This window comes from Triplophysa rosa, linkage group LG20 (assembly GCF_024868665.1).
Source record: "Triplophysa rosa linkage group LG20, Trosa_1v2, whole genome shotgun sequence".
In the NCBI taxonomy this organism is placed as follows: Eukaryota; Metazoa; Chordata; class Actinopteri; order Cypriniformes; family Nemacheilidae; genus Triplophysa; species Triplophysa rosa.
Genome location: NC_079909.1, coordinates 11,120,137 through 11,133,360, shown reverse-complemented (window position 1 = coordinate 11,133,360; position 13,224 = coordinate 11,120,137). Strand labels below are relative to the sequence as shown.

General features: G+C 40.0%; 1 protein-coding gene across 1 annotated transcript in view; it reads right to left on the bottom strand.

Annotated features, from left to right (window-relative positions):
• Nucleotides 1–13,224, bottom strand: part of cdh4 (cadherin 4, type 1, R-cadherin (retinal)) — a 235,449-nt gene that overhangs the window by 130,840 nt on the left and 91,385 nt on the right. The window contains exon 3 of the mRNA XM_057362164.1: nucleotides 4,637–4,660. Within this exon, the coding sequence (XP_057218147.1) occupies nucleotides 4,637–4,660 (24 nt within the window). The remainder of the gene's footprint in view (nucleotides 1–4,636; nucleotides 4,661–13,224) is intronic.

The following is a 13,224-nucleotide window of genomic DNA, read 5'->3' as shown; positions in this document are numbered from 1 at the left end:
ATTTATTACTCTATTGTATTAAAAATACAACCGCTTCGAATAAGATATTGATGAAACTGGGCGGGCTGTGCTGCCAAATTACATACCGACACAAATACTCAGTTGTCGTTTTTTAAATTTTGTTTTTGGCTAAATTACAGATTTCAGGCAATTTAATTTATCTCCGCCATTTTTAACCCAGAGCGCCATCAGCAGAGAGGAAAACATCTGTGTTTAATTTTTCTGCGTGTATGCGTCTGTCTGTGTGCAAAATGAAAGGAGCATTGCGTTGTCTGTCACTAAATTTCATGTTCTTGCCGATGTGCTTAGTGATTTGGCTGTTACACAGCTGAAGCTCCTTTTGCTCTTTTTTTTCCCCTGCCGTGCACCTGATGGGTTTGAACAATTTGCTCGGCTGGCAGAAAAAGCATAATCAATCGGGAGATTACAGATAAAAGGCTTTAAAACCAGCCGACCAAGGCACTTTCTGCTATAACAATTACACCTAGGCCTACCTTAGCTTGCGCCAATTAAACTGAAAGAGAGTAAAAGGTGTCGAGAAAAAGAAAAAGGGACGAAAAAAACAGAAAGTAAGGATTTTACAGAGAAGGAGAGCCGTAGCAAAAGTAAGACAAGTCCGTTCACTTGGCGGCTATATTAGGTGGCTTTCACACTTGGAGTTCAGTTCGGAACGGGGCGCGGTTCGCATGAAAAATCGCTAATGTGAAAGCTGTCAAGCGAACCCGGGTGCGCTCCTGGCTACCGAACCCGAGACTACCTGAAGGAGGTGGTCTGAGTTTGGTTGCTCTCGAACTGTGGCAGGGTTCATGAAAGCAACACGGACCCGGGTGCGCACTTGATGAGGAAGTAAAGTGACCTGCGGATGCGTTTAAGCCGATTACGATGTATTTCCTTCAATAAAACACATGTAAGAGATGATAGTGTTGATGATTTACCTTGGATTCGAGCGAGAGTGCAGGCAGCATCATATTTCAGCGTTGTGAGTGGAATCAGAGCGGCAGGTCAATGGTAATCCACTGTTTCCTCAAAATAGGCTGTTTGCAAGCAGCAGAAAGCCGTCTGCATGTAACGCGCATACAGTAAACCCAAATGTCATTTACTCTGCTGCGCATAATAGCACCAAATTAATAATAACACAATATATTGATCACACACCAGGGTTCGCAACGCAAACACACCAGGGTTCGACAGAATCAGGTTGAGTCTGAAACCAATCCAACGCTGCGGGTGGCGGCAGGAACAATCGCACCCAAGTTCAGACCGCAGCAAACGAGCCCAATCTGAAAACGCCCCTAGTGATGTATTAGTGATGCATAGCTATACCAACATAAAGAACTGCAGGGCTTTCAACAATTTTATGTTTTTTATATGAAATGCTAATCTGTATCTGACCTCAGAAAAAACAAACCACAGATAAACCCCAAAAGAAAAGAATTGAATGAGAACGAGAATGTAGTATGAATAAAAGGAGAGCGTAGTGAGAAATGTGCAAGTTTTTTTTCTCTGAGGTAGGGAGCTGAGGCTAAGCTGACAGCTGTAAAGCGTCCTGTCATCAAACCGCCGAGTGCAGCCAGTCCCCGGCCCACAAAGGCCAAGGACACATAGTTCTCCTTCATTCAATCTTTCATCTTCATTTCTCTATCTTTTCAAATACTCACCTCTTTCTCACCTTTCATTCATTTGGTCTAAGCCATCAACCAGTATTCATATGAAGAATAGAGGTAGGCATTAAAAGGGAGGGAGAGAAATTCAGCAGAAACATCGATATAAATAATTTGTGTCTGTCTGTATGTACGCAGCAGTACAGTATATGGTACGAAATCCTGTATACTGTAGGTAGTTCTATAATTACAGTTTTGTCTTCATGTGGACTTTTGTAGGAGTACATGGACTTTTATATTGCATTAGCAATATAAGTCTGAGGCTTATCTAATCCCCTAAAAGTTTCATCCCACACAAGTTAGCGAGTGTAATTTCAAATTTACAGTAAAAAATAATATATTTTGACATGCTCACATTTCAAATGTTTTTGAGAAAAACTAAAGTAGAATCACACCATTCTCAATACTTGTGATAAATACAGTAAATGTATTACTACATGATGTAACGTTTCAACAAGTAGAAATTAAATGGACTAGACATAATAAAATTAAAGATCCTGTATAACAATTGTTTGTAAAAATAAAACAATTACCGTAACATCAAACCTTAAACTCTGGGACCCTGTGGCCGGTCCAGTATTGCATCATCAAAGTTGCTCATCAAAGCACAAAACATATATGGTATCTTTTAAATGGTTAGAACCTCAGCTTTACCGTCATTTTCACATTTATGTTACATAGAAAACTAAGGTCTGAATTTGTCTTCCCAAAACCCAGCCAACACTCTCCACTGTAAAAACCATAACTAAAAATCAAAACAGCTTAAAACAGCACAAACCAGCTACCATGCTTCAAAACCTACCTAACCAGCAAATGCAGTTTTTTTCAGCAGGGATGAAACTGAATATTATTTGAATATCACACAAACCATAGATGGGCCATTCATCAAAAGTAAGATCTCACTGTCAAATAATATTACCGATCTAACACTTCAGAGTGAGATATCATAGATAAATTGTCAAATTAGTTTCACATTGTTAAAATTTTGAGGGTTTTCTGTAAAATGAGACCATTTTTATCAATTTACTCCAATGTATGGGGGTAGAGCACTTTTTTAAATTCAGGTAAAAATATCCACCAGAGCTTAAAGGGGTGGTGCAACAGTGTTTCATGCATTCATGCATTTTACAATGTACAATCATACTTAACATGGTCAAGTTATCAGTTTGGACGTATCACGTAGTATTTCTGTGCACCCCCCTAGGGTTCGTATAGGTTTCATAAAAGTTTTTATCGAACATGAAATTCCTTTACGTAACTTTTCTTACTCCCTTATTGGATAATTCTCCTGGAAAAGCACGGCCACGCGAGAGCATGCCCATCAATGCGCTGCGTTCATTGTAGCATTTCTGTGAGGAATGTTATATAAACGGTGGATATAACGCTGGATTTGGAGATCGGATTTAAAACTGAGCGGTCCCAGTGCTGAAAGATGCCGGACATGAACTGCACGCGTGAAGCTGCGTCAAATGTCTGTGCTTTGGTGGCAATCGGCGCATACGTGTATAGTGAATCAACAGTTATGCAGGGGTAATGCAATGATGTATTGTGCTCGTGCTGTAGTTCCACCCCCCTTCCCCCCCCCGCATGCTTTCAGAAGGGTTACCTGTTTTCGGAAATAATCAGCTGTATCTGTCTTTTATAAATTTGTTCAAACTAGATACTCTTCGAAGATACAAAGTATGCAGAACTACTGTATAAGTACTCAAGATTAATATAAGATAGGGAGAAGCTGTGTGTGTTACCTCCGCTTTAAGAGGTTAAAAATCATTAAAATACCAAATCAAGAATCACATGGCCATATGACGAATTCAACAAACAGGGGAAGTGCAAGGGACCACTTACTAAAATCACAAACTGAATCTCTTTCACAATGCAGCTGGTTCTCAAGCAATGAAAAACAAATAAAACATTATACTCAATTTACTCCAAAACCACACTACAAAGTATGAAATTCTGAAATTTCCTGTTAAGGCATTCAATAAACAGTTTTTCCCACAATCTTTTGAAGCTATTGAAAGCACCTGCATTAGCGCTATTCTGTTCCATATGGTGCATTTGCAAAAATCTTGAAGGGCAGCACACTATTTGTAGCAGCTTACCGTCTGACAAAAGAGCACTAGCAAGAAAGTAAATCTGCTGGCCTAGAAATACAGACCCTGCTGGCCTGCACATTTCCTATTCTCATCCAAAGTGCAGAGTAAACGAAAACTGGACACAGTGCCACATCTTGTTTTCACAAAGCATTGTGGGAGACTGTGCTTTGAGTGCAAACCGTATACAGTTTCGAGTGTAAGACAGGACTGCCCTTTAAACAAAGACTCTGCCAGGCTGTTCACTGCTTTTCTGATCTCTCTTTTCTCTCCGTCCCTGCAGATATGATCAGCGCAGGTGCGAGTTTCCAGTCGCCCCAGCAGCTGTGCGGGTTGGCTATATGCTTGCCCCGCTGTCCATTATATCCCACACATGCATGCACATACGCACGCTGCGATTCTTCCAACACTCCATTTCGGCAAAAATAGGGGGCAATTTGAGGATCTATCACAGCGCAACGTCAATAGGAAAAACACACACTGTAAAGATTGCCCCCTGCCGAGCCGAACGTAAATGAAAAAAGGGTCTATCTATACAGCGCTTCCCCCGGGTGGGCACTTCATCTTTGACAAACAGCCAGACTGTACGCGTGTGAACCGTAAGAGGTGATTGACCATAGAGAGACGAGAATGATTGAATGAACATGCTGGGAAAATATGCCCGCTTTGAAACCAAGGTTGCAAAGGTGACTCTTCGGTAATCACTAACAAAGATTGGGTTCTTCATGTCACTAAAGTCATATTACATATGTTGCCGCGGCCGTTCGGAGTGAGTCTCGCTTGTTTGGCGACCAACCTCGCAAAACAATAATCAAATTTGAAATCTGGCCCATTCGGACTCATGCAGAGATGTATCCGGGAACATATTTCTCAAGTACTCACCATGGCCAGAAGACAGCAGGGTATCTACAAGTGAGAAAAAACAAAGAGACGGTTAGAAGCAAGAACATTAACCAAGTACTCTGAATCAACAAGTATTTAGTACAACACAGCAGACAATGAAAAGTACAAAACATTACATTAACAATACTGCTTTAACTACAGCCGTATGCAGTGTATTCAATATTATATTAGCAATGAAGAAATGCAGTGAATCATCTATTTAATAAATGCATTTCATTAAATTAGTTACGTGGCTTGCATGGAAGTGTTAGGAGCATTTCTTCTCCCCTTCTATGCTGAATGCAGAAAGGAGAATTCAATTTTCTATGAGGCAACTAAACTGCTCTTTTCTCTGGGTGAAACACAGTTTTGACTAAAAGTTCACACATTCATTCACCCCTGAGTGTGCAATTCATGTTTCAAAAAAGCATACTCTGGAAAAAGTCAACCCACGACACGCACACATACACACCCATACGCACAACACAGTGCTGTAGGTCTTTCAAACAATGCCATGGTCGTTTCTTTATTCTACATGAATAACAATTTCTCATTTATTCAGTCTCTCGCCCCCCACTGCTGCGATTTCAGGCAGTTCCTCTCTCTTCCCTAAGGCTCACGCAGACACATTGGCACACAATCTGGGCATTTTGGCACGGATGCAGACTCGAACACCACGTCTGAACTCACGCCCATGCCTAAACCTTGTAGCGCTCACCAGGAGATGACTAACAATCACTGTTCCGATTTCAGACTCCCAGCACGCACGAATCAGACTTAGCCAACTGTAAAACATCAAGGATCTTTTCTTTAGCCAGAAAGAAAACAGAGAAAGAAATCGAAAAAGAAATTCTCCACTAATGATTCATTCAAGATGCAGACGTGCGTTTAGGTTCAATTAAGTAGCATCTGCCTGAAGAAAATAATTGTATAAAACATTTCCAGCATTCCAAGACCCACTTAGCCTTTCCTGTCTATATACGGCTGGTTTCTTAGACTCAGACACAATCGCGTGTTCAAATGCTCTCGTTATGTGACTATGCGTGCATTCTCTCAAACGTCTCAGAATGAAAGGTCATTGCAATTATTTCTTTCTCTGAAAATACAGATTACTCACTTTCCTGTTCAGAAGTGTATTCGGTCACTGCGTGTGGCATAAGAAACAATGCGAAACCATTTCAAATGTGTTCTATGATCAAGAAAGAAAGAAAGTTTCACTGTTTTACAGTACATTTCGTCACATTAGTTATGTAGCTTTTCTTGTTACCGTATGTTGCATGTAAAGTATGTTACAGTTAAATCTTAGATTTGGTTTCTGTACACAATCATTTGTTTAAGCAGCAAATCGCTGCTGGTTTTCTCCAGCTCCATATTTCATGGTTTTTATTTTTTTGCTATATATCATTATTATTAGTCACCCTTTATGTTTGTCACAGGATTTTGCAAACATCTAACCAATAAAACGTTTTGAAAGGTGCTTGTCAACTTTGACAACACAGTGTTCAACCAATTAAAGAGTACAGTCTTTTTTCCAGAAGGTTCCGGAAGGACAGAGACAAAAATATACACATTTTGTTTAGGCATTAGCTACATCACAACTTGCAAGTTGCGTGCGAGGCCACCTATATTTGCGGTAGGCCACTGGAAACCGCACAAGTATCCAAAGTTCTTTTTTATTTACATTGTTAGTACAATACGGTCATGTCTTGTAATAGATACTGTACATGCCTGATATAATTAAGATTCAGATAACGGACGAGCGCACGCTCTGCGTAAAAAAACTATTTTGCATTACAAGTGCTGGAGTAATGCAACCATCACAATTCTGCTGGGTCTTGTTAAAACAAGCAGAGTGAGAGAATACAAGAGAGCAAAGGATGCAAAGAATCGTATCTACCAACAAAACACTCCCACAACAAAAACATGAATAATTCATGGCATAAACGGCAACAAACAATATTCCGTTCCACATGGAATTCTGTATTAATTGGAGTGAGAGCAGTAAGTAGACGAAATTTCCATGTTCCTCCATGTCTCCCTCCCTACAGGAGAAAAAGACGGAAAGTTGGCTTCATACAAATGAATTAGTTGTCTGATTATGAAAACAACAATGGACTTTATTGTTTTGTGCCAGTTGTTTGTTTTGATTAATTATTACTAATGGGTTGTGTGCAGAATAACAATGAAGTAAAACGTTCTTGATTGCTTAAACAAGCAGAAGTGCACTGCTGAGGGTTTAAGCTGTCAGAGATGGTGACAGCTTTTAGACAGTCCAAAAAAAACATCAATCTTGTTTGTTGTTTAAGCATTGTATTATTTGAGTTTCACTAGAACTTAAGATGGGTTTTAGTCTCTATGGTTGAGTATAAAACTGTTGGATTTTGCCATTGTATTGATAGAAAAATAACAGTGGACGTGAATGAAAAATGAACTAGACATAGCAAGGGTTGGATTGAAACCTCGCGAGCGCCACAGCTTAATATGACTGTTGCATTTGTGTTAACCAATAAGCCACAGCTCCAAGAGCTTGTATTGATCCAGAACAGCACCGGTTGTCACCAGCTGATAAAGGTATTTTAATTTTACCACAACGAACAAGAACATCAATGATGACTTGTGGATTCAGCACAAGTGCATTCAGTTTGTTTGCTCTAGTAAATTGTTTTCATATATACACTCTCCAGTGCTTATTTCAGGCTTTGGTCAGAAACACGGTTTACTTAAAAAACCCGCTGAATGTACTTGTGTACTCCTACAGTGCTACAGATTGTCTTCAAACTGTTTCTGAATCATCTTGCGACAGTTTTTGCGGAAACCTATAGAACACGACACCTTACTTTCATTATGCTATGACTGTAATTTGACACAACAAAATGACTCGCAACATTTAGAAGATGCCATGAGACAAATTCGGAAACATCTCATTGACCCACAGTATTCCTGCCAAATGATGTAATTAAACAAAATTACCTCAATAATGTCTGAAGTAGATAATAACAACCAAATTTTATGCAAACCAGAGCAATGGTTTAGAGGATTGGGTTTAAAAATGGATAAATGCTGTCATTGAGCTGTTTTGTATAGACACAGACATTCAATCACGTATAGACATTGTGATCAGAAGATACTGGGTTTTGTTGTAATGAAAGGTAACATACAGTATCTTATGGATCTAACTTCTTTCAAGGTAATGTAAGGATAAAAGCCAAAACCAACACCAGAAGGTTCAACGCGACCAAACAAACAACACTGTCAATCTAATAAGCAGGCCCAATATTTCTAGAGGCTTTACAGTTGTGGGTGCAGCCGTTCCCGACCGTGTGCCGTGTCATAAAAGAGGTAATATCCTGTAACTGTGACATGGTTAAATCTGGCCGCATGTAACCGTAAAGCAGATCAGGGGGATTTCACGCATTCAACGAGGTAATAGAAAACACAGTCTCCACAAACACACACACACGGTGGAGGTAACAGAACAACAGAGGGATGCACAAACAGATTGTGAGGGTAATTCAATTTTCTCCCGCAGCACCGAGGCTCAAATGGTCTCCATCAGTGGTTCAATCAGCGGCTGCTACCGTAATTTCCCAAGCTGGACTCTCATCCCGTCTCGCGCATTCGAGGGATGTACCCGAGCAAACTACTAAAGCAGACACTAGCGTTTTAGACTCCACGGCAGTATACAGCGGTAAGCACATGGATTAAGTGGAGTACAGTATTACATACAGTCTCGTGTCTGATGGCACCACGGCTTTTTCTAGCCAAGAACCACCCACTTAGACAAGAAGAGATTGATTGATGGACACGTTAAGTGAGCATCTATGGTTCATACATAGAACAGGCTTGGAAAATATAAATATTGGCTATGCAAAGGTAACAAACTAAAAAACTGTGTCTAGGATTTGTGCCCATACATACATAATAAATACTGTGATAAAACCATACATGCTTTCGCTCACTGATAATGTGTCAGCCAATCAAATTAGAGCTTGCCAAACTGAATAAATGCTTTCATGATTTTTGAGCAATATGCATCAAACAGTCATCTAAAGCAGGGCTTCCCAAAGTAGAGACCATGCAAATAAAAAGCCATCAGCTGATGAGGTGATTAGGTCACATTAGCAACCGCATTAGGTTAGGTGCAGCAAGTCAATTTACAGCACCACGTTAAACATTCCCATATGTGCACGCAGATTATTTTTCAGGCTTTAAGTTTAGGATAGTTTTATTTGTCGAAATGAAACGTTGGTTAATATTGACCAAACGTTGGTTAATATGGACCAAACACAACGCAGGGAGGCCAGCGGAGGAGGGGGGAGATGCGCCGCAGACAGAAAGGCCATCGTCCTCAGGTACGAAAAGAGGCCGGCGTTTGCATAAAGAGGACATCCATCAGCACTCGAATCAGTTTGATGAAATTTGACCATCTGTAGTAATAGTTCATGGTTGATAAGTAAAATAATGAGTAAAAAACGATAAAGTCATGTTATGTTAGACTGTGTTCTTTTGCGCGTGTCATTGGATAGACTTAATTAGCGCGTGTGCGCAGTTGCGCGCTTGTTTTTATACTTTAGCCCCCTCAGAGGATCGTGGAGGTCTCGAGTCCCTGGCACTGTTATTTTGGGGGTCGCAGGCTGAAAAATTTGGGAACCCCTGCCCTGAAGTAATGTAGGTGGTCCGTAGGCGTGCTATCTTGGGCTAAGACTGTATTACATTCATTAACCTTTGTAAAGGTGTAACCTACAAATGGAGATCTGTAGCGTGTAATGCACAACTGAAGTACTACTTTTACAACATTTTCTGAGAACAGAGACCAGCGAGATGATGTATTCCATTTATAACAAGATTAAATTGCTACATCGCAGTGAAAAATCACAGTGTTACCTGCAGGAACAATGGCTTTGAAAAGGACTGCAAATTGATGAAATTATAGAGGCGAGGAGTCATTCCAGCAAATATAACGCAAGATGAAACTTGAACAATGCCACGTGTACTGTGGCGCAGGGGCAAAAGTCTCAGAAAGTACAAAAGTTGTTTCTATTTTATAAAGGTACTGCAAGAAAGTGGAACTTTATGTAGATTTATGGATTTTTTTGTACTGTAGCTGTGGCTACTCTGCTGAAAAACTAGAACAATGCTTCTCCTACAGTCTAGTATGTTAGCAAATACTTCTTTAAAACTAATAAGAGCTGAAGTACTACATCACATAATATAATAACTTGTTTTAACAGGTAAGCCGCAGAGAGAATGTACTATTAAAATCATTATGGTAAAATTTGGTACACCCTGATCCTCAGCACAAAAGACAAACTAGACACAACTGCTGCTGATCCACACTTTTGGTTTTAATAACTTCTGCAAATTAAGAAAACGTAGACGTTTGACCATATGGCTCGCCGGTTTTCAGAGGAAAGTAAGCACAAATTCCTGCAGAGCTAAGACAGCCATAACTTGTCTGCTTTGTCAGGGACAAATTAATGCAATGCTGATAAGATATTATTCTTTCTTTTTTGTGTTAAGAAACTGCTGATGAACAGTACTTATGAGTAAATCAACTGAAACTTATGTTATTAACTTCTAACAGTGAAAGCAGTATAACATTTTTATATGCCAGAGTAACTTTTTTACAGCCGTTTACAAAGATGTCAAGCATGTGACGCCCATTTTTTAGCCCTCTTAATTAAAAAAGTAAGAATGGTGTTTGTGATTACTAGTGATTTATATGTTCGCGTTAGCCTCTGTGACATGAATAAACACACAATGTGCTTAAAAAGAGCATTTGAGTACCTATAGGTGTGAGTTAAAACCTCCTGTTCAGTGCGTCTCTCTATCAAGATCTGGTGACATCACCGCATGTTTCCAAATGACAAATATGTGATCATACATTGTGGGTGACAGCATTTCACACGGTTAAATCGGAAAAAGTCATCAAGCATATGAGATATTTTCTTGTGTTAGTATGTATGGGTGACTGGTATAGACAAGCATGTCTTCTGGGAGAAAATATTTTTATTTTGATGTCCATACTGCGCACGGATGCACTCTGGCATCATCACAGCATGAAAAATAAGTATTTTCCCAGTGTTCCCGAGTGTTCTAAATGCGTATCGTTGACTAATTAGAATTGAAGTGTAGTCAACCACAGTTTGTAAGCCGCTGTAAAGCAGGGGTTGTGGGGTAGACACATATACACACTTACTGAAGTCAGAAGACAAAAGATGTCTAAAAATCCCCCTTCTGTGCCAAGCGCATCCTGACTAAGGCAGTTTTTATGTCAGTGTATGCACTACTGAACAGAGCAACGAAAAGTGAGAAAAATACTTCTGTGCTTTAAACAAAAGGTATTTTGATATACATGCCAGAAAAGAATGAAGAGGTAAACAGTGCATTTACCCCCAGACACAAACTACTCTTGACTACCAACAGAGAGAGAACTCAAAAGGCTCGTAGGGGGCAACAGCTTCGTCAGCGGATTTTGTTATACATAATCATTGAATTGTTTTCTCACTCGTCGCCTGCTGTTCTGACAAAACGTTACAAAGTGAATGAGAATCACATCAGCGATTCTGCGAATACATTTTTAACAACACTGTTTGTGTGGTATTATGCAAAAGATGCAGGCTGGCAACCAGAAGGTTGCAGGTTCGAATCTGGAACAAGGGCATGTATGACACAGCACCATTGTGCTCTTCAGCAAAGCACCTTAAGTGTACTTTACAGGTCCAGTGTATGAAATATAGCACCATCTAGCGGTGAGGTTGAGAATTGCAACGGTTCATTTCATCTTCTCCCCCTGCCTTTCGAAGCACTAAGGTGGCGGACACAGAACTAAGATGTCGTCACATTTTCGCTTCTTTGCCGAAGGAGATGACGTATTTACAAAATGCGTTCTGTAGAGCAGTTTGTCCGTTTAGGGCTACTGTAGAAACAACATGGTGAATTCCATGCAAGGGGACCCGCGGTGTATGTAGATAGAAATAACTAATTCTAAGATAATGAAAACATAACGCTCGATTATGTAAGGTCTTTATACACCTCAGAAGACATAGTTATTTATATTATATTGCATTTCTGTCAATGCAAAGATCCTTCTAAAAATGACACAACTGACCTTTAAGTCGCCTTAAATGTTTACTTAATGACTACTTCTAAACATAAGTGTGAACTATTGTCGTAAAAATACTAATAAATAGTAGATAATATAACAAAATGCACCGCTGCCATTACTATGAATAGAGAAGGAATGCTACGCTCAATATGGCCGCTCCAGTGGAGAAAGTCCCACCTACCAATAAAAACAAACAAAAGTCAATCGATGGACATTCTCGTGAGGTGCTTGCCAGCCTGTGCGCATTAGCTATTGCGAATTCGAAAAGAACAATTTTAGCACAATTTAAGATCATCAGGTTTAATTGTTGGGTGGAAATATTCTATTTGTTGTGATTTTAGAAATATCTGTCTTCTCCCATTCAAGTAGATAGGACTGTGGTCATGCTATGAATGAAATAGCTGCCTGGAGCCGTTGCAAACATGGCCGCCGAGTGCCACAACTTCCATAAATGGACTTTGAAAAAAGTGACAAAGCCATCAAAATACAAACAAAACCTTAATTCAAATAACCATATAGAATTTCAAATAATCACATCAAAACTATCTTCTACTTTAGCTTCTTTAATACGCCCACCATAGATTACAGCTTTACATTCTTGGCATTCTCTCAACCAATGTGCATTCTGGGATGCTTTTAAATGCGTGGAATCCTTGGCTGCTGTTCCATCACTATCCGTTCCAACTCATCCATTAAAAATAAATAAACACGCTTTGGTTTGGTAAATAAATACATATATATGCAAAATGTATAGTAAGTCGTTGGATCAGAAGGTCTGAAGGGTCCCGAGAATACATTTAGTGAAGCATGCCAAATGTTTGAGTGACAGTGTGTATAATAGGCACACATACACCACATCAAGAGAGGATGGATGTTTTAATACTGCTGATACACAGTTGAACACTGTTCTTCATCATCATGGGCTTAGGAATGATCTAAAAAAATAGATTTTGCCATTGAGGGGGAGGCGAGCATCCTCCAGCTATAATGGGTGCTGCATCCCTGATCATCATTACCATCTTTGTCCTCATCAGCACAATGAGTTTTTCCTCAAAGGGAAACAATGACACAATCCTCTGTGGTGGGTATGTTTTGGGCCCACAGTCACTAAATGACTGCATATACATACATGGTTTTATTTCTTCCTCCATCTCTCTCTCACTCTTCCCCTTCATTCTCTCCTCCTTCATCATGCAGACGGAGCCTGTGGGCACAGCGTGGGAGATAGCACAGTAAGCTCTCCTCTCCTCTCTCTAATCTCATTTCCCACTGCCTGGATTAAACAAATGTCTGTCATTACCGCTCACTGGTGGAGGGGAGGAGAAGGTTTAGAGCCCACAGGAGCACCAGAGAGAAAGAGCCAGAGAGAGAGAGAGAGAGAGAGAGAGACAGAGAGGAGAGAGAGATGAAAAATAAAATAGGTGTGAGAAGAAAAAAACGAGCAGGTACTAAAGAGACCGTCAAATGACAAACCGAGGGA